The 25,880-nt window shown below is 58.4% G+C and overlaps 1 protein-coding gene across 6 annotated transcripts in view; it reads left to right on the top strand.

Annotated features, from left to right (window-relative positions):
• The window catches only part of RASA3 (RAS p21 protein activator 3), a 76,909-nt gene that overhangs the window by 41,727 nt on the left and 9,302 nt on the right, over positions 1-25,880 (top strand). For 5 of the 6 annotated variants that reach the window (XR_014820011.1, XR_014820010.1, XR_014820013.1 and 2 more), the window contains exons 3-15: positions 18-121; positions 7,970-8,064; positions 12,748-12,824; positions 17,662-17,742; positions 18,045-18,117; positions 19,133-19,209; positions 20,496-20,600; positions 21,533-21,689; positions 22,023-22,171; positions 22,683-22,797; positions 23,373-23,447; positions 24,024-24,147; positions 25,183-25,289. Coding sequence is in view for 2 of the 6 variants with exons in the window: in XM_003131110.6 (XP_003131158.2) it covers positions 18-121; positions 7,970-8,064; positions 12,748-12,824; positions 17,662-17,742; positions 18,045-18,117; positions 19,133-19,209; positions 20,496-20,600; positions 21,533-21,689; positions 22,023-22,171; positions 22,683-22,797; positions 23,373-23,447; positions 24,024-24,147; positions 25,183-25,289 (1,339 nt within the window). In the remaining 4 variants the exon portion in view is untranslated. Of the gene's footprint in view, positions 1-17; positions 122-7,969; positions 8,065-12,747; positions 12,825-17,661; positions 17,820-17,972; positions 18,118-19,132; positions 19,210-20,495; positions 20,601-21,532; positions 21,690-22,022; positions 22,172-22,682; positions 22,798-23,372; positions 23,448-24,023; positions 24,148-25,182; positions 25,290-25,880 lie in introns of all 6 variants that reach the window. The other variant, XM_084982419.1, reaches the window with a different exon arrangement.

The following is a 25,880-nucleotide window of genomic DNA, read 5'->3' as shown; positions in this document are numbered from 1 at the left end:
CAGCCCTGTCTCTGCAGCCCCTTCTATGGAGAAGACTTCTACTGCGAGATTCCGCGGAGTTTCCGTCACCTGTCCTTCTACGTCTTTGACAGAGACGTCTTCCGGAGGGACTCCATCATAGGTAGGCTCCCCGGCTGCATTCCTCATTTCCTCATGGTGGTGGCGTATGTGCATTTAAATACTGAACGTCTACACTAGGCAACGTACATTTACTTGTGTATTTTCATTTCTCTGCCTCTTCCGAACGGGTGTTGTTCTGACGGAATCGGGCGTCTGTCTCTCTCAGGCACCCGTCTGAGCCAGCGAGTCACGCTAGCGTTTCCACCTGCTCTTGCTGGCCGTCCTGGGCCCTACCCCATCAGCATGACACCCCACAGCCTCATGTGGGGACACTGGGACATGTCTGCAAAGGCTTCAGAGCCGTCCTTCAAGGCGAGAGTGGGGTCCCCGCATCTGCCACAGTGACTCCTGTGGGCCCCTTCGACCATCATACTAGCCTTGCCTGTCTTTGGCCCTGGCACTTGACCATGGGGGGCTGTGATGGTGTTGGGGTGCTCTTGGAGGTGTTGGGGGTCTCAGAGGTGTTGGGGTGCTCTTGGAGGTGTTGGGGTTCCTCTGATGACTCTGATCATTAGAAGGAAATGCAGATGCTGATGCCTCCACATGGCAGGCCCTGTGTTTTCATGGGCATGAAAGCACTGAAGCTTTTACTCACCCCAGAAACTAGGTATCACCTCTACTTGCTGTATGAAGCAGAAATTGAGGCTCAGAGAGGGTAAGACACTTAGATGAAGGTGCACAGCAAACATTTGTCACCTTGGTGGAGATGTGAGAAGAGTTGGCAGAGCTGTGGGAGGAGAGAGGAGTGTCCACACTGGCTTCGGTCATCTCGGAGGCCACTTCCCTCCCTAAAGACCTTCTCGTGGCCCCTCTGCCCCTCACCCAGAACTCGCTCCTGTCCTGACCCCCTCTGCCTTCCCCTCCCCATCACCCAGGCTCCTTTGGTCACGTGTGGCTTATCCTGAGTCGGCTCCCAAGAGCCATGGTGCCTCTCGCATGGTCTGTGGAGGCTGGTGAGTGGGTTTTCACGTGTTCTCACTTTCACCTGCGGGAGCGTTTCTTTCGTATCTGCTGGGCAAACATCCTGTGACCTGGGGCCAAGGTCTGTTCAAGGAGGAAAGGAGGGGAGCACATCGTGGGTTGGAGGATGATGTGCTACCTGACGGAGGACGGGGTGCACCAGTCAGGGTGGTTGGCGCAGGTTAAACCAGGATGAAGAGGGATTTGGCTAATTCTTGGGGGCCCATGGGAGCTTTTTTGAGTGATAGTCCTAAGGAAAAAGAAGTTTTAAAATATCTTTGGACATTTTAAGTAGAGCGCCTTGTCAGGTTGGTTCTGGGGTTATATCTCTCAATCAAATAAGATGTTTGTTAATGGTTCTGTTTAAGGCACCTGCTATTTTTGAAAACAACCTGCAAAACCATGGTTTAGCAGTTCCTGGTGGCTTCAAAATTGGGATGTGTCGGCGTGCAACCAGATTTAAATGTTTTCACTGTCGTTCTCACAGCCATAAAAATAAGAGGGTGTCTGGATCTCTAGAGATAATTTAAAGTTATGACTAGTAATTATGTTGTTACTAGGATGAGAAACCAAGTTCCAGGGTATAAATTTGTGTCACAGAAATAAGCACAGTGTCACCAGCTTCTCACGGCGCGTGTGATCTGTTGGCATCTCACGGGTTCTCCTGGCGCAGATGCACGTGGGCCCCGCTGCAGCGGGGGCAGGCGGGGGAGGTCCCAGGGGCCCATGGAGACGCACGCGTGGAGTGTGGCTGAGGCTGTGCTGGGTCAGGGCCACCTCTCCAGATGGAGTGGGCTGCTGGGGCTCGGGGAGCAGGACACCGGGGCACCCCTCTGTCCCACTTCTGGCTTTCTTGGGGGTCTGGCTCGCCCCACCATCCCCACTTTGTCCCTCCAGCCTGGGGGCTGGCAGGGGCTTCTGCAGTTTCTCCGTTAAAGGGGGCTGGGTGAAATGAGACCTTGTGTCTTTTGTTTCTAAGACAGGTTTATTGCGGTATCGTTTACATATGGTGTCCGTTGCGGGAAGTGCCCTCGATGGGTATGGAGTTGTGCCCAGTTTTAGTGATTTGAACAAAAAGCTGTCATAGGCATTCTTGTCTTGGTCTTTGTGTTGGCAACTTTCTTACAGAGGAGGCCTGAGAGAGGGATTGCTGGCGGGTGCCGCGAGTTTTAAAGGACAGCAGAATTCGCCATCCCCAACTAGGCCCCTTTGGCATGAAGATTTGTTTGAGCTGAAGGCAGTTGAGAGGAAACAGACACAAGAAAATCTCTCTGCCACAGAAGCAGGTTAACCTGAGACAGCCCAGGAGCCCAGACACGCGTCAGCTCGGAGGCAACCCTGGGGAGCCCAGGAGCGAAGCTCACTGCAGTCTTTGGGGCATCACGTCCCGAGTGCAGCACCTGCCTCGACCCTCAGGGCTCGTCGGCCTTGCGTTGTCACCGCTCTGAAAATCGGTGCCATTGCTTCAGGTCAAGATGCTGCTGTCCTGGCCGCCTCGTCTGTCTGAGAGAGGCGTGGTCACAAACTCTGCTTGCCTCTCGTTCTGGATGCAGGGAGCCCAAACGCGTAGGTGGAGAACGTTTCTCCTCCACACTGCCAGCCTGTTTCCCTGAGTGCCCTGTTCTGAATTCCCTCCAACACTTTTTCGCCAGCTCTTATTGTTAATTTATTTTTGCCACTCTGATGTGTGTGTGGTGTCTTATTGCAGGTTCTGTGGTGAATAATGCGTTTTCATGGTGAAGAGTGATGTTGGGCATCTTTCATAAGTTTGCTCCCCATCTGTAGCTCTTTGGCAAATTGTCCAAATCCTCTGCCCTTTTGATTAGGTTGTCTTGTGGTTTTTGAGTTTTTTAAGTTTTTAAAACATGTATTTTGGGTGTAGTTCCGTTATCAGGTATGTATTTGTAAGTATTGTCGTCTAGTTTGTGGCTGTCTTTTCATTTTCTTACCACCGTCTTTTGAAGAGCCCAAGTTTTAAATTTTGATAAAGTCCAAGTTATCAAATTTTTTTTTTAGGATTTCTATTTTTGGAGTCATATCTAAGAAATCTTTGCCTACCCTATGTTGTGAAATTTTTCTTCTGTCTTTTCTAGAGAACTTTTGGTTTTAGCTCTTGGGTTTAGACCTATTTCAAGTGAATTTTACATATGACAGGTAAAAAGAGTCAGGGTTCGTTTTTCTCCTTACAAATGTCTAGTTGAATTACCTTAGCTCCTTTTGAAAATCAGCCGACTTTACATGTGTGCGTCTCTTTCTGGCTTCTCTGTTCTGTTCGCTGACCTGTGTTTCTTTCCCGTACCACCCTGTCTCAATTCTTGCATCTTCATGGCAGGTCTTAAATCAGTTCCATGAGCTCACCAACTTTGTTCTTTTCCAAGCTCGTTTTGCTGTTCTAGGTCCTTTGAACTGTCATTTACATTTTCAATCAGCTTCTCAATTTCCAAAACGACTATAACTATATTGATCTGTGGTTTAATGTGAGAACTAACACCTTCACAAAATCAAGCCTTCAACCTGACGTGTCTCTCCACGTACTTGGGTCTTTAATTTCTCTCCTCCTGTCAGTGTTTTGTGATGCATTTTCATAATACACATCCTGCAACACAATATATGTGTGTGTTTATATTTATATATTTTTAAAAAAATTATCCCTGCATTTTATATTTTTGATGGCGTAGACAAAGATTTCTAAGGTTTGTACACCAGTGGCTCAAAAAAGCATCATTTTGTGAATGTGCTCTTGTTATCTTCAATTTCAGTTTTCATTGTCATTACTTACATGTACAAATACAATTGATTTTTACGTATTGACTTTGTAGTCTGTGGTCTCGCTAAACACACCTGTCCTGCTAGCTTTTCTTGTAGATCCTTCTGTAGATTCTGTGAGTAAAGACTTACGTTTTTTCCTTTCCAGTCTACGGCCCTTGTCCTTCCACTTGCCTCCACACCTGCTAGGACTCCAGGTTAAACAGGAGTGATGGGACCTGTTCTCTGTTACCTGTCTCAGGGAGGCACATGGCTCTCTCTCCTTCGGTCCAACCGTAGTTGCAATCCTGCAGGTCTCACCCTGGCTGCCTACCTTTCCTGCCTCCTCTGACGCTACCATACCTGGTCCCCATGGCACATGCCCCCACCAAGCCACCTGACATGCTTCTGTCTTCTGACAGACCCTGACAGCTGCAGTCACCATCAGAGGAAGGGATGCACAGGGTTTTTAGTGGTGGACAGCAAGCAGCGCCCCCTCTGTCCACGTGGAACCTGAGGCCCAGAGGGATGTAGTAACCTGATGTCACCAGGATCGAGTGGGCAACTGTGCGGTGTGACACATCAGACGCATTCAAGGGGACCTTGTGGTTAAGACCAGGTGCTCTCCAGGACAGCCTGTAGAAACATTACCATCATGTTTGCAGTGTGCACACTCGTGTGTTCTTGAGTGTGGTCCATCTCCAGAAGGTCAGATTGGAAGCTGGTGACAGAGTGACCCTGAAGTGGGAACCTATAGTAGGGAAGAGAGAAGCTTACTCTTGGCTGTATTTTATACCCTTGGAATGTTTTGAATTCTGTTCTATGTTCCTGTATTACCTACTTAAAATTATTTTAAGTACTTCCAAAAATAAAAAGTAGTAATGATGAGTAAGGCCTAGGAGTCATCTGAGCATAAAGTACATGACTCCTCCCTATTCCAATAAAAGCTCATAAAAACATTGGAGTTCCTTAAAATTTCAGGCTACGAATGTAATCCTTCTATCCAGCTGAGCTAATCACAGAGTCTGAAGATTTCTCGATCCCTTTTCAGTGAAATATGTTGCCCAATTCAGTTCTGAGAAGTTTCTATTTCTTGTGGCTTTATTCCCGCAAGGCTCAAAATCCTGTTCCCATCTGGGGAAAGAATGCGGTTGTGCAGGAGCCACGCGCACAGGAGGGGCTCGTCCCTGGGGCTGCCCAGTGACGGCGCGCTGGGCGTGGTCGGAGGTGGGGGGACCCTGTCAGGGCCTCGGGCTGATGCCCCCAAGACCAGAAGTTGGGGGGAGTCGCGGGGGGCCGGGGGGCGTCCTGTCCTCGTAACTCGATGCTGGTTGGAGGAAATTCCACGTGGCTTGCACTCCGGTTCTCTGAGTTTCTGTGGCGCACCCGCTTTCCGGGGCCTGTGCCCCCGTGTTTTTCTGCCCTCTGCTGCCCCCTTGCTTGCGCTCCACCCGCTGCCTGAGGGCCATGGCCTAAATGCCCCAGAAGGCCTGTGGCCAGGCAGGATTTGGCCCCAGATGGTTCTGCGTGGCCAGAGCCGAGCCAACGAGGTTGGGCGGGCAATGCTTTGACCTGTGAGTGCCCTGAGTGCTGTGGACGGAAGGCTGGCCTTGAACCGCCAGCGGGCCTCTGCCAAGGCGGTGTGACAGGCTGGGGGTGAGCGTGGGGGCCGAGGTGGATGTGCTGGGACGCTGGGTGGCAGCAGGCGGGGAGGTGGAGGGTGAAGGCAGGCGACAGTGGCTGAACGGAGCCGCCTTCGGTCCCAGCACCGGGGACAGCATCGCCTGCAGTCTGGAGTCCAAGGTGTGAAGGAGGGAGTCTGGTTCCCGGTCGCCTGGGTGCTCTGGGCAGTGCAGGGGCTGCGGAGTTAGACAGAAGGCAGATTAACAAAAGAGAAGCACACTTTGAACCCTGCAGCCCAGTTGGCAGAGAGAAGCCTCAGCGACTAGTAACTCAGGACTGGTGACAGGTGGGCCCACAGGGCCTTAGCAGGGGGATGGCACGTTCTCAGAAAGGACAGGACAAGGAGAGGGCTTTCTGTCCCTGAGGCAGCGACAGTAGGAGAGTAACGGCGAGGGGGTCTTGGGCTTCCTCACGGCCCAGCCCACCTGGCCTCTCTGGAGGCAGCCCTGGGGGCACATCTATCCTTCTCTCACCTGTCACTTCTCACTTGCCTGCAGCGCAGACGCCCACCGCGTGTGGGGGGAGCATATACTGAGCTCTCTTAGGCCCAGAGAGCAAGCGTCCTTTTCCTTAAATCTCTCGCTGATGAACGGATGGAGCTGGGCTGGGCCGCAGCGAGGCTTGGGAGCAGAAGTGTGGGCCCTGCAGAGCGAGCAAGCGTCCTTTTCCTTAAATCTCTCGCTGATGAACGGATGGAGCTGGGCTGGGCCACTGCAGAGGCTTGGGAGCAGAAGTGAGGCTTTGGGAGCAAAAGTCTGGGCCCTGCAGACCCCTGGGGACAGCTAAGAGAAAGTGGCTTTGCAAGAGGACCTCAGAGGACTGGGCGTTTGGGGAAGAAGCAGCCATGGGAGAGAGGCAGGGAGGCAGAGCCGCAGCGGGGAGGCGAGCAGCCTGGAACCATGGGGGGATGGGGGGCATCTGTGGCCTGCCCCCCAGGACGGCGCAGGACAGGATGGGGGTGAGGGGCTGGCGGGAGATCATGCACCCGCTGGGAGAGGGTCGGGCCTCCTGTGGGGCTGCCGGAGCCTCCCGTCCAGCTGGCGCTGCACAGGCTTGCACGGAAACTGAAATAGATGTCTTCTCTTGAGAAGAGAACTCTGACGTGGGCCAGCAGGGCTGGTTGGCCAGCTCGGGGCTCCGCAGAATGGAGACAGGGCCTGGCGAGGCGTCCCAAGCAGCAGATGACGCTGGGGCGAAACGGGCCTCAGGGACTCAAAGCTTCATCTTGGGCAGTTGGACCAAGGGCCTCGATGAGGCTGTGTGTGTCCCGGGTGCAGAAAGAAAGCATTCAAACTTAGAAAATCTTACTTCCATGTTGTCCCTGTCACTCCTTTTCTGTATGTGATTTGTAATGTATGTAAGACGTTACGTGTCTGTGTGTGTGTATCACGTGCACATGCATGTAAACCCCGGGTGCTTACGTGGCCGGGCACAGGACAGTGTGGTCCCTGTGCTCGAGGCCACTGGGCTGTGGGGCCAGGAAGTCCAGTGCCCTCTGTCTTCCCAAGCCATGGGCCTGCGCTTGCTAACTGCCCAAGTCCCTGTTTGGAATAAATACGGTGAGTGAGTAACAGTGCATGATGGTTGTGTATGTGTGTTTAAATACTCTAAGTCTACACCAGCTAATGTACATTTACATGTGTATTTTCACTGAAATTCTGGTTCCCAAGTACCAAGCCTGTGTCAGGAATGCAGAACTGTCTAGAGAGGGTGTCCTCAAACTCTGGGACTCACAGAAGTTCTCTAGTGAAAACGAAGCTTGTCTTCTCATCTGGGGTGGGGGGTGGGCGGGAACCTGAATTTAGAAAACTCTCCAGCGTTTCTACGGCCTGTGCTCACTCCTTGAGAGACACTGATTCACAGACCCAGACAGGGCTAATCACCCATTCCAGCTGCACCCACAGGCTCGAGGGGAACACGTGTGCACACATACCACACACTGTGTAAGCTGCCTGCGCACGCACAAACACGCGCACACACATATCATGCAGGCTGCCCCCCCACACACCATGTAAGCTGCCCTCATGTGCACGCCCCCCACACACACGTGTAAGCTGCCTCCACGCACACATGCACACGTGCACACACTCCCTGCAAGCTGGGTGTGCGCACACATGAACCCAAAGCTGCAGCTCATACAAGCACACGTGTTTCCATGGAATCTGTGGCAAAGCCCTCCCAGCAGACTCACCTGTCCAGCTCTGCGGCACGGCCGTCAGGGTCTTGGGCACCTGCTCAGCCCCCTCCCCACCCCCCACGCTCCCCAGGGCCTGAGTGGCCTGGGCAATGAGGGAGGAGGCTGTGGACGCCTGGGAAGTGACCGGTCAGTTTACCTGATCATCTGTTCCGCGTTTTCCCGTCTGAAATGACCGGGGCGACGGTGGAGCAACTCTGCTCGCAGACTCGCTGGGTCGGAGGCTTGGCCCCTCGTGACCGTGTCTCCTCTGCGTTGACATTCTAGGCAAGGTGGCCATTCAGAAGGAGGACCTGCAGAAGTACCACAACAGGGACACGTGGTTCCAGCTGCAGCACGTGGACGCAGACTCCGAGGTGCAGGTGAGGCCTCAGCGGGGGAGAGAGCTGGTCGTGCCCAAAGAAACAGGCGCCGTGTTCTGGTCCTGACGGGGATCGGCAGCTGCCCTCCTGTGTGACCTCCCGAGCTTGTTAGCTTTGTTTGTCCCGTTGGTTTTTGTCAGACTTTGTCCTGCAGCTTGAAAAATGTACGATGAAGAATATAACACAGTTTGAGGTAATGGGCGAATGAGGGGGAAAAGACGAGGCTGTGGCCTCAGCAGCGCGGCTGGGGCAGAAGGCGGTGTCCAGAGTGACGGAGCACCATCCGAGCTCCCGACCGTGTGTTGGGGGAGTGACCCCTTGGCCAGGGGAAGGCACTCCCAGGACCAGGGTCTAGGAGAGGCCTTGGGAGGGCCGCCCGCATCTGCTCTTCCCTACTGACCCTGGCTTGTGTTTCCAGTCAGGCCTGTCCTGAGCCCGTGCCCACGTCCAGAATTTCAGGCCAGGCCAGGCCTGCTCCGAGTTCAGCCAGTTTGTGACCCTGGCCCTCTGTAAGGCGAGGTCTTGCAAACAGTAGGGTGGCGTCACAGACAGAATCCCGAATGGCCCCCTCCCGAAGCCTCCTGGCCTCCCGGCCCTGTGTCTGGAAGCCTGGCTGGGCTGCCTCCCGGGCCTGTGTCTGGAAGCCTGGCTGGGCCATGTATCCACTGGGCTTCTCGTGGACCCTCGGCCTTGGGCCGAGCTCAGAACCTGCCAACAGAGGCTCGGTTTCTGCTGCTGAGGCTGCTGGTGGCCACCGGGGTTGACCCCCAAACTTCGGCGAAGAGACAGCCAGAGGGTCTCATTGAGGCGCTGAGTGGCTGGCACACAGTGAGCGTAGCTTCACGCTGAGTTAACTCCATTGGGGCCACGCGTGCGGCTGTACTTACTCAGAACTGAGAGCAGACCCCCAAGTGCAAGAGCAGTGTCCTGACAGTGACGGCTGGTGACATCGGGGGAAATAGGGACCTGCAAAGCTCCCCTTTAGGCAGACGTTTCCGCTGCCTGTGCTGAGAGACGTGCTTTGTAACTGGGTCACACCAGCTGCCCCACCACTGTTGTCCTGCAGCGAGCTGCCCGTGGCCACAATGAACGGTATCTCCACATGTCTGCCTGCTGTTTAGTCCCCAGATGGAAGTTTGGTTTTGTTGGCAGGTGTAGCTTTTCCTTTTTCTTGCCTTTAAAAAAAAAAATTTAACTTTTGATTTTGAAATGGTTCCAGATTTACTGGAAGTCATGGAAATTCTGCTCAGGGAGTGATGTGTGCTCTTGGTTACCCTCGAAGACTAAAAATGGGGAGCAAGGTCATGTCCCCTCACTGGGCCCCCACGGTGACATCTGTTTTGGGGAAAGTGGGGAGCAAGGCTGTGTCCCTTTGCTGACCCCATGGTGACATCCCTTTTGGGGACTTCAGGTCACCGACCCCATTCAGGCCTCACCAGTCATGTGTGCACGTGCTGTGCCGTGTCTCACGCGTGTGGCTGTGTAGCCACCACTATCCAGATCTGGAGCCACTGGGTCATCACAGCCTTGTCAACACAGACGCGTGTTCACTGTGCAGCCTGTGCATTTCGGGTGGTTCATGGTCTGTCCCTGTGACGAGGGTACTGACCCCCGATTTACACACGGTGGTGCCGTCGCTGCTTCAGATGGAGGGTGACTGTGTGGTCGACAGCTGCTCAGTTTCCACACCGAGTTGTCAGGCTGCCACGCAGCAGCGGCCTTTAAAGGGGCAGGTGGGTGTTGTCCCTGCAGCCACGCGTCATTCCGAAAGGTCGTGTCTCGGTTACAGAAGGACAGTGGACGCGCATGGCTTCCCCAGCCATCGCTTAGCAGGCCAAGGAAGCATCGCAAAACCAGGGCCAAGGAGACCAGTGAGTCACTGAACCGGGGGAGGAGGAAGATGGAAGCCCCTCTGGAGCTGAGGTTTGGAAGGTCTGCTCATCACGTTGTTGAAAAGGACCAGATGCTCTCTTCCTTCCCGGGCCCAGGCTGGGCCCCTCCAGGACCACAGTCCCTGCTGGGCAGCGGTGGCCAAAATGCACGCTCACGTCCCCAAGGGCCCCTCCCTGAGCCTCCCAGCCCTCCGACTCCCCCGAGGTCGCTGCAGCCTCGAGCCTTGCTTTGTGCTGTTGCAACACAAGTTCCCAAAGGGGTGAAGACAGTCGAGCTGCCACAGCGAAGTGCAGCCCATTCACCCCCTAGCGGGATGGGAACTCCAGCCTCACAGCCGATGCCCTGGGTGTGTCCTCTGTGTCCACAGCCATCCACTTCCAAGGCCCTGGTCTTCCTAAGGCATGGGAGTTCCGGGAGGAGAGGAGATCTGTGGCCTCCCCGTGCCCTCCAGGGACCCTGTGCTTCTCTTGGCGGCCTTCAGGCTGTCTGCCCTCTCAATGGTCTCAGCTCCTGCTGGGGTGAGGGTGGGGTGTCTGTGTGTCTGTGAGCGCACGCACAGGGCCAGTGCTCAGTCTCCTCGGCCCCAGGTTTGCTCTGCGCTGACCTCTCGCAGAAGGAGCACAGGACAGCGAGGGCTCGTTCTACTGCCGCAAGCACGCCTCTGGCCACGTGCAGCCCCTCTGCAGGCCAGGCACCAACCCCTTCCTGTGAAAATGCACAGGAGCCACTGGTGCTGTCTTCTCTCTTAATTAATAAACTTCTTGTCGAGCAGTTCTATGCAGAAGAGTTGAATGGAAAGTACCAAGAACCCATGTGCTCCCACCCGCAAGGTTGGCCTCTCGAGGTGCATTTACTGCCATTGGCACCTTATTATTCCCTGACACCCGCGGCTTACGTGGGGGTGGCCCTGTGCAGTGGATCCTGCTGGTCTGACAGGTGGGCAGTGACCTGCCTCCACCATCAGACCCACAGGTGGTTTCATGAGCTCAGGAGTGATGGCTCTGCTTTCATTTCCGTTTTTAGCAATTTGCGTCTTCTCTTTCTTCCTAGGGTGACTACACATTTATCAATTTTATTGATCTTTTCAAAATAACAGATTTGGTTGGTTTGTTTTCTCTATTGATTTCCTATGTTCAGTTTCATTGATTTCTGCTCTACTTATTTTTATTTCTTTTCTTCTGCTTACTTTGAATTTAGTTTGCCCTTCTTCTTCTAGAGTCCTAAGGTGGAAGCTTAGATTATTGGGTTTTAGGCCTTCTTTTCCAATACATGCATTCACTGCTTTAAATTTCCCTCTAGGCATTCTTTTGCTGCATCCCACAAATTTGGATGTTTTATTTTCACTTATGAAAACAAATGAATTCAAAGTGTTTTTCTGTTTCTCCTGAGACTTCTTCTTTGGCTTATTATTTGAAAGTGTGTTGTTTAAGTTTGGTGTATTTGGGGACTTTCTAGCTCTTTCTGTCACTGATTTCTCGTTTAGTTTCCCCTGTGGTCTGAGAGGCACTGTGACATGATTTTTGTTTTCTTAGAATTGCTATTGTGTGTTTAGGGCCCAGGTTGGTCGGTTCCATGGATGTTCCGTGTGGGCTGGTGATACTGTTCAGTCCAGTTGCTTTTTTAAACTTCACTCTTTAGTTAAGACTGGGGAAGATGATAAAATCAGCATTTTCGGTGCTCTGTCCTAAGGTTTTATCTCATAGACCAACGTAAATGCGAGGGCTCTTGTCTAAGTCCTAATACGTCTTGCCTGGGCTGGTGGTTCACATGCAAGATGCAGCTCGACCCTCTGTGGGCACAGGTTCCAGGCCCTGTGGGAGGTGGGCGACCCTGCCTCAGCCAGGGTGGGCCTATGACTCTCTCCCTGGAGGGGGTCCTGTTGGGGCCAAAGGAGCAGCTGTGTCTGTGGCCGAGGGGTGGAGCTCCCCCAAGGCCGAGTGATCGTGAGGAGGCTGAGCCGGGAAACCACTTCCTGCCTGCCCCGGGCACAGGGTGTGTCCCTCGGTCCCCTGAGTGTTGGTGTATGTGGCAAGGTTGTTTGTGCGGGAGGTGAGGCCGCCCACATGTGAGATGAGGAGCCCTGAGCCGAGCCGAAGGCCCCGGGCTGTTGTGGAGGCGCCCTCTCTGCCACCTGTGTTTGTCGTGTGTCCTGTACTGTCTTCCCAGGTGGCCCCAGTTTAACTCACGGGTCTGCCGCCACCTGCTGCCTCTGCAAGAAAACGCCGCCCCAGGAGAGGAAGCCCAGCTTCTAGTTTGGGCTCCGTTTCGAATGAAAGTTTAATTTACGGAGACATGTGCACCACGCCGCCTCCTCAGACTTTTGGGGAGCTCTACTTCCCTCTCCTTCTCTTTGTGTCCATGACAGTGACCTGGGCACCCCCCCCCCCCGACACACACACACACACACAAACACACTGCTCTGCCGCTCCCTCCCTGGAGCGCCTGCGAGCATCACTTTCCTCCTGAAGAGCAGGGCTGCGGGTCTGGCCTCCAGTCCAGACTCAGCACAGACACAGAAGCACCAAGATGTTGGGGCAGAGCTGCCCACGCCCGCCCGAGGCCCAAAGTGGACATCAGACACCTTGGGTCACTGCTCCTCGAGCCCTTTTCCTTGTGCCATTTGCCTTCTTTCTTCTGAAGCAGCACCTGCCGTCAGCAGAGCGGGACCTTTAAGCCCCTGGCATCTAAGGGAGGTGGAGGGACACAGCGGCCGCCGCTCAAGGCCAGGCGATGGTAGACTGTGAGCCCCCCTGTGCGTGACCACCCTGACCCTCTGCTTGTGCCTTTCAGGGCAAAGTCCACCTGGAGCTGAGGCTGAGTGAGGTCATCACCGACTCGGGCGTCGTCTGCCACAAGCTGGCCGCGCGGTAAGACATGGGGTGTCCCTGCAGCCCGTCTGCCCGAGAGTGTGCGTCTGACCCCCAGGGAGCAGGGCGGCTTGTGTTTTGAAAGCAATGACTCAGAATTCCAGACTTGGAGGTTCCCCCAGATGACGTGGCCTCGCCAGTAACACAGATCTCACCCTGGGGGGATGTGTCTGCCTTTGCAGAGAGCCGAGGTCATTCAGTGCAGTGCTTAGGCAGAGGCACTGGGGACACCCCCGGCGTCACTCACGGGAAAACAGTGAGGGGGTGCCCCTGGCTGGGGCAGAGCTGGGTCTGACTTCAGGTCTCTGACCCCGAATCCAGAGCTCCTTCTACCCTGTAATGCTTGGTGAGTGTGCACATGTCTGTGTGCGTGTGTGCACTGTGAGCTTGCACTGTGTGCATGTGAGTTGTGCACATGTCAGCATGCACGTGAGCCTGTGTGTGCATGTGTATACACGTGTGTGCACGTGTCTGTGCCTGAGTATACATGTGTGTGCAGTGTAAATGTGTCTGTGTGTACATGTGTGTGTACGTGTCACTGCGCCTGGGTGTTCACGTGTGTGCCTGTGTGTGTGCACGTGTCTGTATGCAGTGTGCCTGTGTGTGCAGGTGTGTCTGTGTGTGTGTGAATGCAGGTGTGAAAGTGTGTGTGTGAGCGTCTCCGTACCTCATGGCGGGGCTCTCGACCCTCAGGGGGTCCGGAGGGAGCTGGACACCGAGGTTCCAGACACAGAGACCTCACGCGCGTGATCAGGGTCCACCAGGCGGCTGCCCCGCAGCGAGACCCGCGGGCAGTGGGCAGACAGTGACCCTGCCCCCCAGAGCCCACAGGTGTTTGGAGAGTCCGTGGTTCCTGCCCGGTGAGGGGCAGGAGGGGTCTGCCTGCTGGAGGTGGGGGCCCAAGAGACCCCAGCTTGCGCTCACAGGAGGCCTGGGGAGGAGGCGAGGAGGGTCCCCCATCCACTGTCTCAGGGGCCCCGGGTGCCCACAGCTCAGCCCACCCCACTCATCGCCCGCTGGCTGACTGCAGCGCCGGGTGAGTTCAGGCTGCAGGGAGGTCGCCATAGAACATGCAGGGCACGCGTGGGACACGTGAGGGGCGTGGCCTCCAAAGGGTGTGGTTTCCTCTTCTGCAACCAGGGCGATGAGCTCCGCGAGCTTGTCCTCTGCGCCTTTGCTGGGCCCTTTCTTTTAAGACAGCAGCTGTGCTCTCAGACCCTACAGCAGTGAGGGGACGGTCCGCTGTTTTCTTTCTTACAGGTTTATCCCTTGTTTAAAAAGAGACTTATGGCTGTTTAACATGACCCTTCTAGGCAAGAAAGCAGGCGTTGGTGGGGAGGCATGGACCAGGCTGGGCAGAGGGAAGAGCAGGGGTGAACACAGGAGCTGTGGGCCAGGGCCCCATCCTGAGAGCTGCCGTCCAGCCCCGCCTCTGTGTGATGGAGGCGGGTGTGCCCTGCTTGTTGGGGCAACAGTAGTCCTGCCTGGGTGACCATAGGGCAGCACTCTGAAATGGAGGCTGGGTTATCAGGGCAGAACCTTCCAGCAATGTCACAGCCACCTGCCCCACCATCCCCACTGTCCCCTCCAACCCCTCCCATCCCTGCCATCCCCACCTTCCCTACATCCCACCATCCCCTCCATCCCCACTGTCCCCTCCATCCTCTGCCAGCTCCAGGGCAGGATGTGTGGGACCCTCACCTGAGCATGAGTCAGGCATCCTGGCCAGACAGGTGCCTGCCTTTTCCCTCTGACCTGGGTCCCTTCTCTACATGGATAGGACCAGTCCTTGATAGCAGGCCGTGAGCACCCGTGCCTACCTGTTCATGGCCTGGAACGCTGAGTGGACCTTCCAAATGCCCCTCCCCCGACCAGTGGGCATCAGGGCTCCCACCTCATTGGGCTGGTGGGGATCCTGCTCCTCCTTGGACCCTCGGCTCAGGAAGAGCCAGTTTCTGACAGCGAATCCTGGCACCCTTGTCACTGGGGGCGGCTCCCTTCCACGTCCATCCATCCTCTGTGTCAGGCCAGTTTGTAACCTTAGCGGCACCTGGTTACTGGGGCGGGGGGGCTGGCATGTGCCGCATCAGGGGAGGAGGGAGGCGTGGGGGCGGAAGTCCCTGCAGCGTGCCACAAGACCAGGATTTGGGCGTCAGGTGGAGCGGAACCTGCACGCATTAGAGGGCACGCAGGCATCGTAGGTCCAGCAGTTAGATTCCAGGTCAGCCAACTGCTTTAGCCACTTAGTATGTTTCAGAGTGTCCTTCCTTCCCCTGTAACATCCCTGCGAGTTGCAGAAGCTCAGCTCGGACAAGTGCACTGTGTGCGGACGTACATTTTCCAGGGCTGGATGTGTCCCAGGCCGCCCGGGGGCTCCCGGCTGGTGCAGCTGCCCTCTGATCCCCAGAGCTGTGGGGCTGGTGAAGCGACACCCGCAGTTGGGGGGGCAGGGATGGGCCACACCGCCTGCCTTCCCGTTGGGCCCTTTGCACCCATCGTCCTCCGAGACACCTTTGCGTGTCTGCGGCCGGTGCCAGGCTTTGTTTTCAGTTAGGGTACCACCCCCCCACGTTGCTCTGCAAGGACGGAAAGTGACGTTGGATGGGCAGCTGCCGCACTTCTCTGAGACTCAGCAGCTCTACCGGCACCGTCCAAGCCACTGCCGAGAAAACCGCTATCTCATTCAGACCGTTGGCATCCCGAAGGGATGGAAATGCATTTGCCTGGCACCCAGCCTTTGTCCCAGCCTCGGGCTGCTGCCTCTGAGGCCCTCACCGCCCTGACGCCTGAGAGAGGGCTTGCCCTGCAGCCCCCCAGCACCCCCATTCACCTGGGGGTCACCGTGTACTCTCTGGTCACACCTAGTGTGCTCCTCCTGTGTGTTACCCCACGGGCTGCTGGGCCCCAGCCGCCCGGAGCTTCTTGGATGTGAACCCTGCACACCAGCTCCCATCTGGCTCTGGGCTCCTGGCCTGTCCCCGGAAAAGTGCCTGCGACGTGAGAGCTCGGCAGGCACTAGTCAGGGATGAGTCAGTTCACCAAGGAAGATGACCTGAGACCAGGTTGGGAGCAGGGAGAGACACAGCAACACTCCAGGAAGAGTGCAGTCAGGAGTTGAAGACGCCAGCTGAAGTCGACAGCGGGCCCGGCCTTGTCTGATGGGGCGACAGACAAGGCAGCAGAGGTGGAGGGAGGAGAGGACCAGGGCCGCCCCTCCGAGGAGGAGCACATGGCCAGACAGGCGTCGCGGGGTCAGCACTGGCTGGGCCGCCCAGTGTGCACAGGAGCGAGTGGAGCCGTGGTCTCCCAACCTCCGATGGCAAGAAAAGTGGCGCCCTCGGATCCCCCAAATCAGAGCATGAGGTTGGGGCTGTGCTCCTGGCCAGGGCGGGCCAGTGGGACCAGATTCCCTCCCCCCTACACAAGGACTAAGTCGTGGGGGCTGAGGGCCCTTGGATCCCATGTGGGGGAGCAGACGATGCACCCCAGGTGCCAGCCTTCCTCCAGCAGGTGCCCCAGGAGAGCCTGGAGACCCAGAGATTGGAGCTGGGAGCGCTCTGGCAGGGAGAGGGTTTCATGGTGCTCCCCGGACCTGCACGAACCTGCAGGGTGGAGCCCCTCATGGCCAGGCGAGCGAGGGGCTGTGGGGTGAAGGAGCCACAGAGCTGGGGGTCCCAGGGGAGAGCCTGCCTGCCCTTGGACTCTGCATAGACTCCAGGCCAAACTGTCCCCAGACAGGGCCGCTGGCCTCCCTGACTTTGCAAACAAGAATTGCTCCTCAAATAGAAGACCCCAGACCACTGAGAGCACAAGGCCCAGCGGTTCTGTCCTTTGCAGAGGAGCCCAGAGTCTGTTCACCAACAACGTGAAGTGCACAGTGACCAGCCTCTGTTGACACCGGCCAGAAGCAGGAGAAAGGACAGTCCAGGGATAGTAGCCAATGTGACGGGTGATGGAGTAGTGACAAGGGTGGACTAAGAGCTGGTGTCCCAGAGCCCAGGGAGCCAGGAGCCAGTTGGTGGCCCTGGGCCTACAAGCGGGGTCGGTGTGAAGCCTGAGTGCATCTCGCACCAAGAGGGGTTTTGAAGGCCGTGCAGAGGCTGCGGCTCTGAGCGCTCCCGCCAGCCGGTGAGTAACCGCAGTTGCCCCCTGGCAGGGCTACGGGAGGTAAACCACAGGCTGGCAAATCTCTCCGGAGCTCCTAGGAAGTGAAGAAGCATCACCAGAGTGGACAAAAATTCTGTCAACAAAGGACGTAGCAGCCATCAAGCCCTCAGGGAGCCCTGAGCAGACTCAGGAGGAGAAAGCAGGGTGCTGGCCCTGACAGCGAGGCGTCACACTGACGGAACGCAAGCCCGGTCTCTTGCATCTGCCCATACGCAGAAGAGTGCTTGTGTCATCCGCTTGAGGATGCTGGTCGTCCTGGTTAATAGGAATCGTTCTGAGGTTCCAAGTACAGGGTTTTGGTTGTAAAAATTCCTGCATGTCCTGTTCCTCCTCCTCCTCTTCAGAGCAATCCTCAGAGTGTCCAGCTAATAAAGCATAATTCTCCCGCTTTAGGTTGTGCGTTTTTTTCAGCTGACACCAGAAACATGTCCTCCTCAACCGAGGCTGCTTTTCCTTTCTCCCGAAGGCAGGCACGCTTGCCTTTGCTCCCGGGTGTTTGCTGACTGCTGGCCACTGCAGAACCCCCGGGCAGTTGGTGATCAGCACTTTGCAGGGACTCGAGGCTCTTGGCCCTGAGCTGTTGACGCAGCTGCCCTCTTGGACCCCAGGGTGGCCTGGAGAGACACCCTGGGCTTCATGTCCCTTTCTGACCCTCTGCTTCTCTCCTTAGCATCCTGGAGTGCCAGGGCCTCCCCATCGTGAATGGGCAGTGTGACCCCTACGCCACAGTGACGCTGGCAGGACCATGCAGGCAAGTCTGGCTGCAGCCTGGAAGGTGGTGGGATTCCTCTGGAAGCGGGGGTGCGGCCTCATGTCCCTTTGTTCCCTGTATCGCCTCCAGTTGCTTTGGAAAAAGAAAGCCCTTTTTACAAAGCCTTCGCACTGGGCATTTGGGGCTCGGTAAAGGTCCCCAGTTTGCATGCCCTCTGGGCTTGGAGACAGCAGCACTGCTAGCGGCCGTGTGTTTCTCGTGAGCAGGAGGCCTGTCCTAGGCCGAGAGATTCGGCATCAGCGGTGCCCTTTTCTATCCTGCTCCCTCCTCCCTGATTACAGGTCAGAAGCAAAGAAAACAAAGGTGAAAAAGAAGACCAACAACCCCCAGTTCGACGAAGTGTTTTACTTCGAGGTTGGTGTTTCCGTGACATGAACGCGGTTGTGTCTTTGGCAAAATCTGGAACCGAAGTCCCAGTCACGTGCTCTCACGGTTCCCGGGGGACCTCTCCACACACAGAACCCCTCCCACTCCGGAGCCCAATTTCCCAGGAACTTCCCTTCCTTCCTTGGGAAGAAAGGCCATTTGCTGCATTTTCAGCACGATCCAGTTTTGAGTTGAATGCTGACAAATTAATACTTTCAAATTATCAAGACTTTGGGGGGTGGGGGGTGGTTTGCCTGGTTTGGGCTTTTGCGTTTTGCCTGCTGTGCCCAGGCTTCCCTGGGCAGTGGAGGGAGGCGTGTTTCACTGGAGATAGGATTTGGGGTAGAGAGGACGTGCCTTCCGACTGCCTCTCAGGATGCGAACTGGAGGACAGCACCTAAGCCGAGACCAGAGCAGAACAGCAAGCAGCTGGTTTGGGGCTTCTCGGTGACGCTAAGGCTGGCATTCCCACCACAAGGCTCCCTGGCACCCAGGGCCAGCGTGGACGAGCACGGGAGGCCTCCCCTCGTCTCCATGGGCGGCTGCCCAGCACAGGGAGCAGGAGCCAGGTGCCCTGGCTGTGGCGACCGTGACACCGCGCTCCTAGAGCAGAGAGAGCACAGGCCGCCTTCCGCCAGGCCTCGGGCAGGGCTGCCTGGTGGTGGCGTCTGGGGAATGGGGGCCTGGCACGCGTGGAGTGGCAGCGGCAGGAGCCTGTGTGGACGTGCAGGGAGGCTGGGAGGAGCGGGCCAGTCCAGAGCCTTGCTGGGCAGCTGTGGGAAGGGTTGGAGGCCGAACCCCCGCTTCCGGAGGGAGGCCCTGGGTGAAGAGCCGTCTCTGCTGCAGGACGTCCTTGCCACTGTCGGGGGGAGATGGTCTTTAAGAGACTCAAGACAGGGAAGCCTGTGTGGCCACTCTGCCCTCCGGGGCCTCCAGCTGGGCCCCCAGGAAATGAGCAGGCAGGCAGGGCGGTGGAGGCCTTACCCTCTCCCTCTGCCCCCAGGTGACCAGGCCCTGCAGCTACAGCCGCAAGTCCCACTTCGACTTTGAGGAGGAGGACGTGGACAAGCTTGAGATCCGGTGAGCGGCCGTCGGCGTGTGGTCCAGATTCCTGCCGGCGGCTGCAGCCTCCCCTCCCTCTCCTGCTTGCTCTTTGTGTTTGCAAATCGGGAACAGATAGAGAAAGGAACGTCGCTTGGCTTGGTTCCTCTAACACAAGGATGTTGGAAGTGGCGGTGGGGCTGAAAGGTCAGACTGCAGGGTCTTCTGGGGAGAAGGGCGGAGGCTGCGAGCCCCTCGGGGTGGCGCTGGCCACCACCCAGCCCCGTCACCCTCCTCCACCGGCTCCTGGGGAGGAGCCCCCAGCCGCAGTGCCGCCTGGTGTCGGGACACAAATCATAAGCCCGGGGCTGGGGTGGGCAGTTAGGTGTGACTGGCCCCACTCACAGGTTCTCCGGATTTGATGTCATTTAAAAGCAGTTTTTCTGTGGATCAGGGTTTCCCACGTGACTGAGGTTCCAGGTTCATTCGGGGGCAGCTCTGGGTTCCTCCCTCGACCTGGCCTCTGAGCAGTGACCGGCCATGGGGGCAGGGCTGTTTCCTCCCCTTGTGGGACCCTCCCTAAGAGACGGTGGCATCCACACACAGACTCGGTTTGAGCCCAGTTTTGAATGTTTCCAATTAGTTAAAATCTTTGATTTCAAAATGCTCTGCCTGCGTGCTTCCCTCCCCGCCCACGCGTGCGATTTCTGCAGGGCAGCCCTGACCTTCAGGGAAAGGAGGCTGCTGCCTCTGCCAGGACTGGGCCCCGGCCCCCAGCATGGTCCTGACTGGGGCTGTGGTGATGGTTGCTGGTTCACAAGGGGGGGCGCCGGGCCTCTGTCCCACAGTACAGTCCCCAAATCAGAGAGAATAGTGAGTCCCATCCAAAGGAAAGGGTGACGAGAGGCATGGGTGCTGCTATGGCCCATGGTGGTGACTGCTGTGGTTGCCCCCAGGGCCTACAGGCTGGGACCACACTGGCAGGTGGCAGGGACCTGGTGCAGGTGAGGAGGCCTGTCCCCTCGCTCCTCTGCCTTGGGCCTTGCACACTGAGGGCACCCCGCCTCCGGGGGCCACAGTCCTGCTCCCCCCAGGCCCCCCAGGGGTGGGGGCATGGCTGCCAACTGGACTCTGTGTGTCGTGGCCCTTCAGCCCCTGGCCGCCAGCACAAGGCCAGGGGGAGCTTCTTCCAGGAAAGGGCCTGACCTCCTGGATTGCCCACTGCTTGGTGTGGACCGAAGGCCCAGGGGGGCCTCCACGTGCTCTGGGGAGAGGGAACTGGCCTCCTGGCCATTCCCTAAGAGCCCCATCGACACCATTTCCAGGGTGGACCTCTGGAACGCCAGCAACTTGAAGTTCGGGGACGAGTTTCTGGGAGAGCTGAGGGTCCCGCTGAAGGTGCTGCGGCAGTCCAGCCCCTACGAAGCCTGGTAAGGGCATGCGTGGCTGGGCCACGGGGCGGACCCACAGCAGCCCGCCCTAAGGATGGCTTCAGCTGCCCGGATGGGCCCTGGGGTGGCTTGCGGACCTGCGGGCTTCAGCAGAGCTGCTCACGGCCACCTGCCGGGCCTCGGCTGCCTCCTCCGTGTCCGGGAGACCAGGGCCTTGCTCCCCATCTCCCTTTCAGCAGAGTCCACAGGTCACATCACACCACAGGGAGCAGAGAGCAGACTTGGACACTCCGGCCACTGACTGGGGTGTCACTCCCATGTCCTCTCTAACGGACATGGGCTAGGGGGAAGGGGCAGGTCCCACCACACACCTTGCCAGACACCAGAGCCTTGCACCCTTGGCTCCGGGAGGGTGAATTTAGGTTGTGCCTCCGGGGGTGTCCCAACACCAGGAAACTGGGAATTCCTGCCCCAGGTCCCCCGGAGGCCCCACCTCAGCCAGATTCAGCTCTGACCCCGTTGCACCCCAGGCGCCTGACCCTTGAGCTCAGAGTGTTTGGTCCCTGCAGGGCCCCCCTGGATAGGACAGAAGAGAAAGGGTGTCCAGGCAGGAACACCGCTCATGGCCATGCCTGGGGTCTGCCCCACCCGGCAGTGCCAGCATGCCGTCCCCCCAAGCCCCACTGCACACGTGACTGCCTTGGCTCTGCGCCGTGCCGGCCCTTGTCCAGGCCGGTCCTCGGGGAGCATTTGTCCACCGCAGAGGTCGCCCTGCCCCCACCCTGCTGATTGCTCCCCACTCTCCCGCCTCAGCTAAGTCTGTGGTTCTATGTGAGGGGCGCCCCTGCGCAGATCCCCTGTGAGTGTCAGGTGGGGATGCCCAGGTGCAGGGACCTGGGCAGATGCCGGAGGAGCCGGCCTCCTGCAGGGTGCTGCTGCCTCACGCTGCCTTGTCCGTGTGTCCGCATCAGGTACTTCCTTCAGCCCCGAGACAACGGCAGCAAGAGCCTGAAACCGGGGGACCTGGGGTCTCTGCGGCTGAACGTGGTTTACACGGAGGATCACGTCTTCAGCTCTGACTACTACAGCCCTCTGCGGGACCTGCTGCTCAAGTCGGCGGACGTGGAGGTACCCGTGTGTCCGCTCGCTCACGCGGCCCTGCCCACCTGTGGCCCAGTCCCTTCAGGCCTGTTTGTGCTCAGGACCCTTCGCTGGGGTGAGGGCCCCCCAGACACCCCTGCAAGGAGAGGTGGCAGGGCCCACGACCTGCAGGTGGTTTGCTGTGACCCCGAGGTCATGGGCCCTCCGCTCACCCGCCCAGGTGCTGGATGTCGGGGTGGGGAAGGCACAGGAACCCCCACCACCACCACCCAGGCCCAGGTTTTCCCGCCTGGACAAGAGCCACGTCTGTTGTGGTGGGAGGGTGCCGGGGCGCTCCTCCTTCACGCCTGTCCTCCTCAGCCCGTGTCGGCGTCCGCAGCCCACATCCTGGGCGAGGTCTGCAGGGAGAAGCAGGAGGCGGCCGTCCCGCTGGTGAGGCTCCTCCTGCACTACGGCCGCGTGGTGCCCTTCATCAGCGCCATCGCCAGCGCCGAGGTCCGGAGGACTCAGTGAGTCCTGCACCTGGGGAGGGGGTGGGGGCAGGTGCCTGGAAGAAGCTGCACAGTCAGAGTTCCCTGGAGACACAGTGTTTGAAAAATGTGCCTCTTTCCTGGAAACCCCAGGCGCTGGTGGGAAGGGGTGAGGGGGCACCCATTGCCTCTAGGCAGCTCAGGTCCCGCGGTTGGGGCTGCGAGTCAGTTCTAAGCCCACTTCGGAGGCCAGATCGCTGCCCTGGGGCCTGAGGCCATCCTGGGAGTGTGGTTCTGCTGGGAGTGGCCCCCTGGTGCTGTCGGCTCAGAAAGATCGACGTGCCCTGCTGGAGGGGCCTCAAGGGTGGCCTGGCCCCCTGTGCTGACCCCAGGCCCTTAGGAGCAGATGAGCCACTCGGAACCCGTGGTGACTGCGGCCGGTTGCCCTTGGGTGTGGTGGGGGTGGTTTGTTACACAGGCAGGGCCGGGACTCCAGTCAGGGTGGCCTCACTGCTCCCTGGACGCCTCGCTACCCACCGCTGATTTCCAGGGACCCCAACACCATTTTCCGAGGAAACTCGCTTACGTCCAAGTGCATCGATGAGACCATGAAGCTGGCGGGCATGCACTACCTGCACGTCACCCTGAAGCCCACCATAGAGGAGGTGCAGGGCACCCCCGGGGGCGCGAGGGAGGCCCGGGGTGGGGGGCAGGAGGCGGAGCCCGAGCCTCCCAGGGAACCTCAGCCTCCCAGAGCTCCTCCGTCCTCGTCTTCTCAAACACATGTGCCTAAAGGCCATCATTCCACTGTGACAGAGGGACAGGCAAGAGGGAAAGGGCATCTTCCCAGGGCCCCCTTCCCCCTGGCAGGTGGTCAGACAGCCTTGCTGCTGAACCTCAGGTCAGACGCCCTGCAAAGACAGCTCTCCTTCCTTACCTGACCCTGCGGGGACACCTCGTGGGCGGCGCTTTCCCCAGAACAGTTTCACAAGAAACAGGCCCTTTGCGATGGAAAAAATTGAGAAAAGTGCTCTGGTTTGATCCACAGGCCAAACCCCAGCAGCACTTAAGTAAAAACCTTGCTAAACCATGAAGCCTTGTCCCACGTGAGCGTGCCTCCCGGGCCTGGGCCACACTGCTGCCCCCTCGTCTGGTTCTGGACCAGGCCCACTGCCCGCCGCGCCCGGTTCTGTGCTCCGGCAGCTGCTCACGCTCTCTGTGTCCTAAACGCTCTTTGCAGATCTGCCAGGGCCACAAGTCCTGTGAAATTGACCCTGTGAGGCTGAAGGATGGTGAGAGTCTGGAGAGTAACATGGTGAGCCGGTGGGGATGTGCCTCCCCAGTACTGGGGTGGGCGGGATGCCGGCAGCGCCGAGGCACCAGGCTAGGTGCCACCTCCTCTGCGCCCCGCCCTCCCCCAGGAACCAGGAGCCTCTGGGGAGGGGGCAGCCTCCCCAGCCTGACCGGCCTCCCTCATCTGCAGACACGGGTCCAAAGCAGGGCCGCTTCTGGCCGCTCCCGCAGCACCGCCTGTCTTGTAAAACAGCCAAGTCCCTGTGGTAGTCTTTCCGTGTGGTTTCTTCGCACGGATCGTACTGAGGCTTTGCTTCTAAAGAGCAGAGACCAAATCCTGCCTGCAGGAAGTGGCACCCCTGTGGGTGCTGCCTCCAGGCGCTCGGGATGAGGGGCAGGGTGCAGAGGCCACGCTGCTGCTCCCCCAGCTCTCTGGGTGTCTGCATGAACCACTGTGACAGAGCAGGCTGGTCCTTCTCCAGACGCATAGCCTGTCCGTGCTGCGCCCAGCGCCCTGGCCCCTGCTCTCGCCACTCCCCGGGGGTGCGGCAGCCCTGGGAGGGGGTGGGGTGCAGACAGCACTGTGCCCCCTTTGCAGGAGAACCTGCGGCAGTACGTGGACCGCGTCTTCAGCGTCATCACCGCGTCGGGGGTGAGCTGCCCCACTGTCATGTGTGACATCTTCTTCTCCCTGCGAGAGGCGGCTGCCAAGCGCTTCCAAGGTGAGGCCCTGGCACGCAGGTGCAGGGACACCTGCACCCCTCCCCAGATGGATGCCTCCAAGTGGGGAGGGGACTTTCAGGGTCCCGTAAAGGGGGTTCTGACCATGGCTGCTGGGCCGGGCTCCGACGCCATGTGGGCACCCCTCTGCCCTGTGTCCTGCTCCTATCTGCACTCGCCCTGCCCCCCCACCCCGTGAGAGCCTGGGAGACAGACCCAGCCCCACATAGGAGGTCGCAGCCCAGCTTTGTCCCCGGGGCTCATTTGGACCTGTACCGTCAGAGAGGCCACCCCTCCTGGCTCTTGGGTTCTCCCTGCGGCCGGCCACAGCAAGCAATAGCTTTGCTCGGCTGCATTTTCTAGAAAGAAAGCAGGATAAGCCTTTGGGTGACTGGGCCCAGAGGGGTCAGGGCAGAACACCTCCTTTCATTCATGCTAGTTCCTCAGGGAGGTGCCAGCAGCCACCCTGCGCAGACCTCCGCACGGGCCAAGCAGAGGTGTCCCGCCCTGGATGCAGGTGTCAGGTTGACTGAGGACCTGGACTTGGGCCCCGGTGCAGGCCGGGTCCAGAGGGCCGAGGACCAGGCCGCGTGGCTCCAGCTCCCGCCCGTCCAGCAGGCCCCATCCTGACCCCGCTCACTCCTGCCTTGAGGAGTCCAGGGATCAGCCCAGGGGTGTTGTCTGAGAGCCCAGGGTCCCAGACCCGTCCCTGCGGTATCCCAGCCCCTCTGCTTCCAGAGGGCCAGGCTCTGCCCACACCTGAAGACCTCGCCTGTGGAGGTGGGGGGCGGTTACAAGCTCGCCCAACCTCACCCTCCTTGGGATGAGACGGAAGCAATAAATTCCCAAACTGAAGCCTCCCAGCCCCGCTGCACATAAACACCAACCGCGAGCATCTCTCTAGCTTCGGCTCTCACAGCCTAGCTCCAGCCAGACCTGATCTTTTAGTCGGAGACAGAGACAGACAGATGGACGGGGGGAGGGGGGGCCTTGGGGTAGCAGGGGCCTGGGTTGAGGTAGTTGTGTCCTGGCCACAGACGACCTGGACGTGAGGTACACGGCTGTGAGCAGCTTCATCTTCCTGAGGTTCTTCGCTCCAGCCATCCTGTCTCCCAACCTCTTCCAGCTCACGCCTCACCACACGGTAAGTGCGCGGCAGTCCTGTCAGCCAGTGAACTGGGCCTCCCGGGCCGTCCAGGCCCGACCCGTCAGCCCTCCCGGGCCGTCCAGGCCCGACCCGTCAGCCCTCCCGGGCCGTCCAGCCCTGTCCCGTCAGCCCTCCCGGGCCGTCCAGCCCTGTCCCGTCAGAGCCGTCCAGCTCTGAACAAGGGGAACATTTAGACCTTCTGCACACTTGGTGATCAGCAGATGCTCACTGAGCTCCCACGTGAGCCAGGCTCTAAGCTCTGGCACAGGGGGCCAGGTGGCCCCAGCGCTGGGCAGAAAGCCAGTGTGAGGGGTTCCGGGGTGAGGGGCCTGCTCCTGGTTTTGCTGGGATCAAATTAAGCTTGCGCACATGTGGAGGGTGAGAGTGGTACCCGGGCAGGGTCTCCGGGAGACTGACAGGGTGCTCCCGGGGCAGCCACCCGGGGTCTGGGGTCTGTGGGCCCAGAGCCTACACTTTGAGCAGCTCCTGGGTGGGGACCCAGAGGGACTCCTAGGTTTGGCTGGGGCAGCTCTAGGGAGTGTTTGTTGTTCACTTCGTCAGCTGTGGTTCTGGCTCTGTCTCAACATC

The sequence above is a fragment of the Sus scrofa genome, chromosome 11, assembly GCF_054392235.1.
Source record: "Sus scrofa isolate SSC_HxYL_T2T_F1_AM1 chromosome 11, Sscrofa_HxYL_maternal_Yorkshire_Landrace_v2.0, whole genome shotgun sequence".
NCBI classification, from domain to species: Eukaryota; Metazoa; Chordata; class Mammalia; order Artiodactyla; family Suidae; genus Sus; species Sus scrofa.
This window is presented reverse-complemented; position numbering and strand designations above follow the sequence as displayed.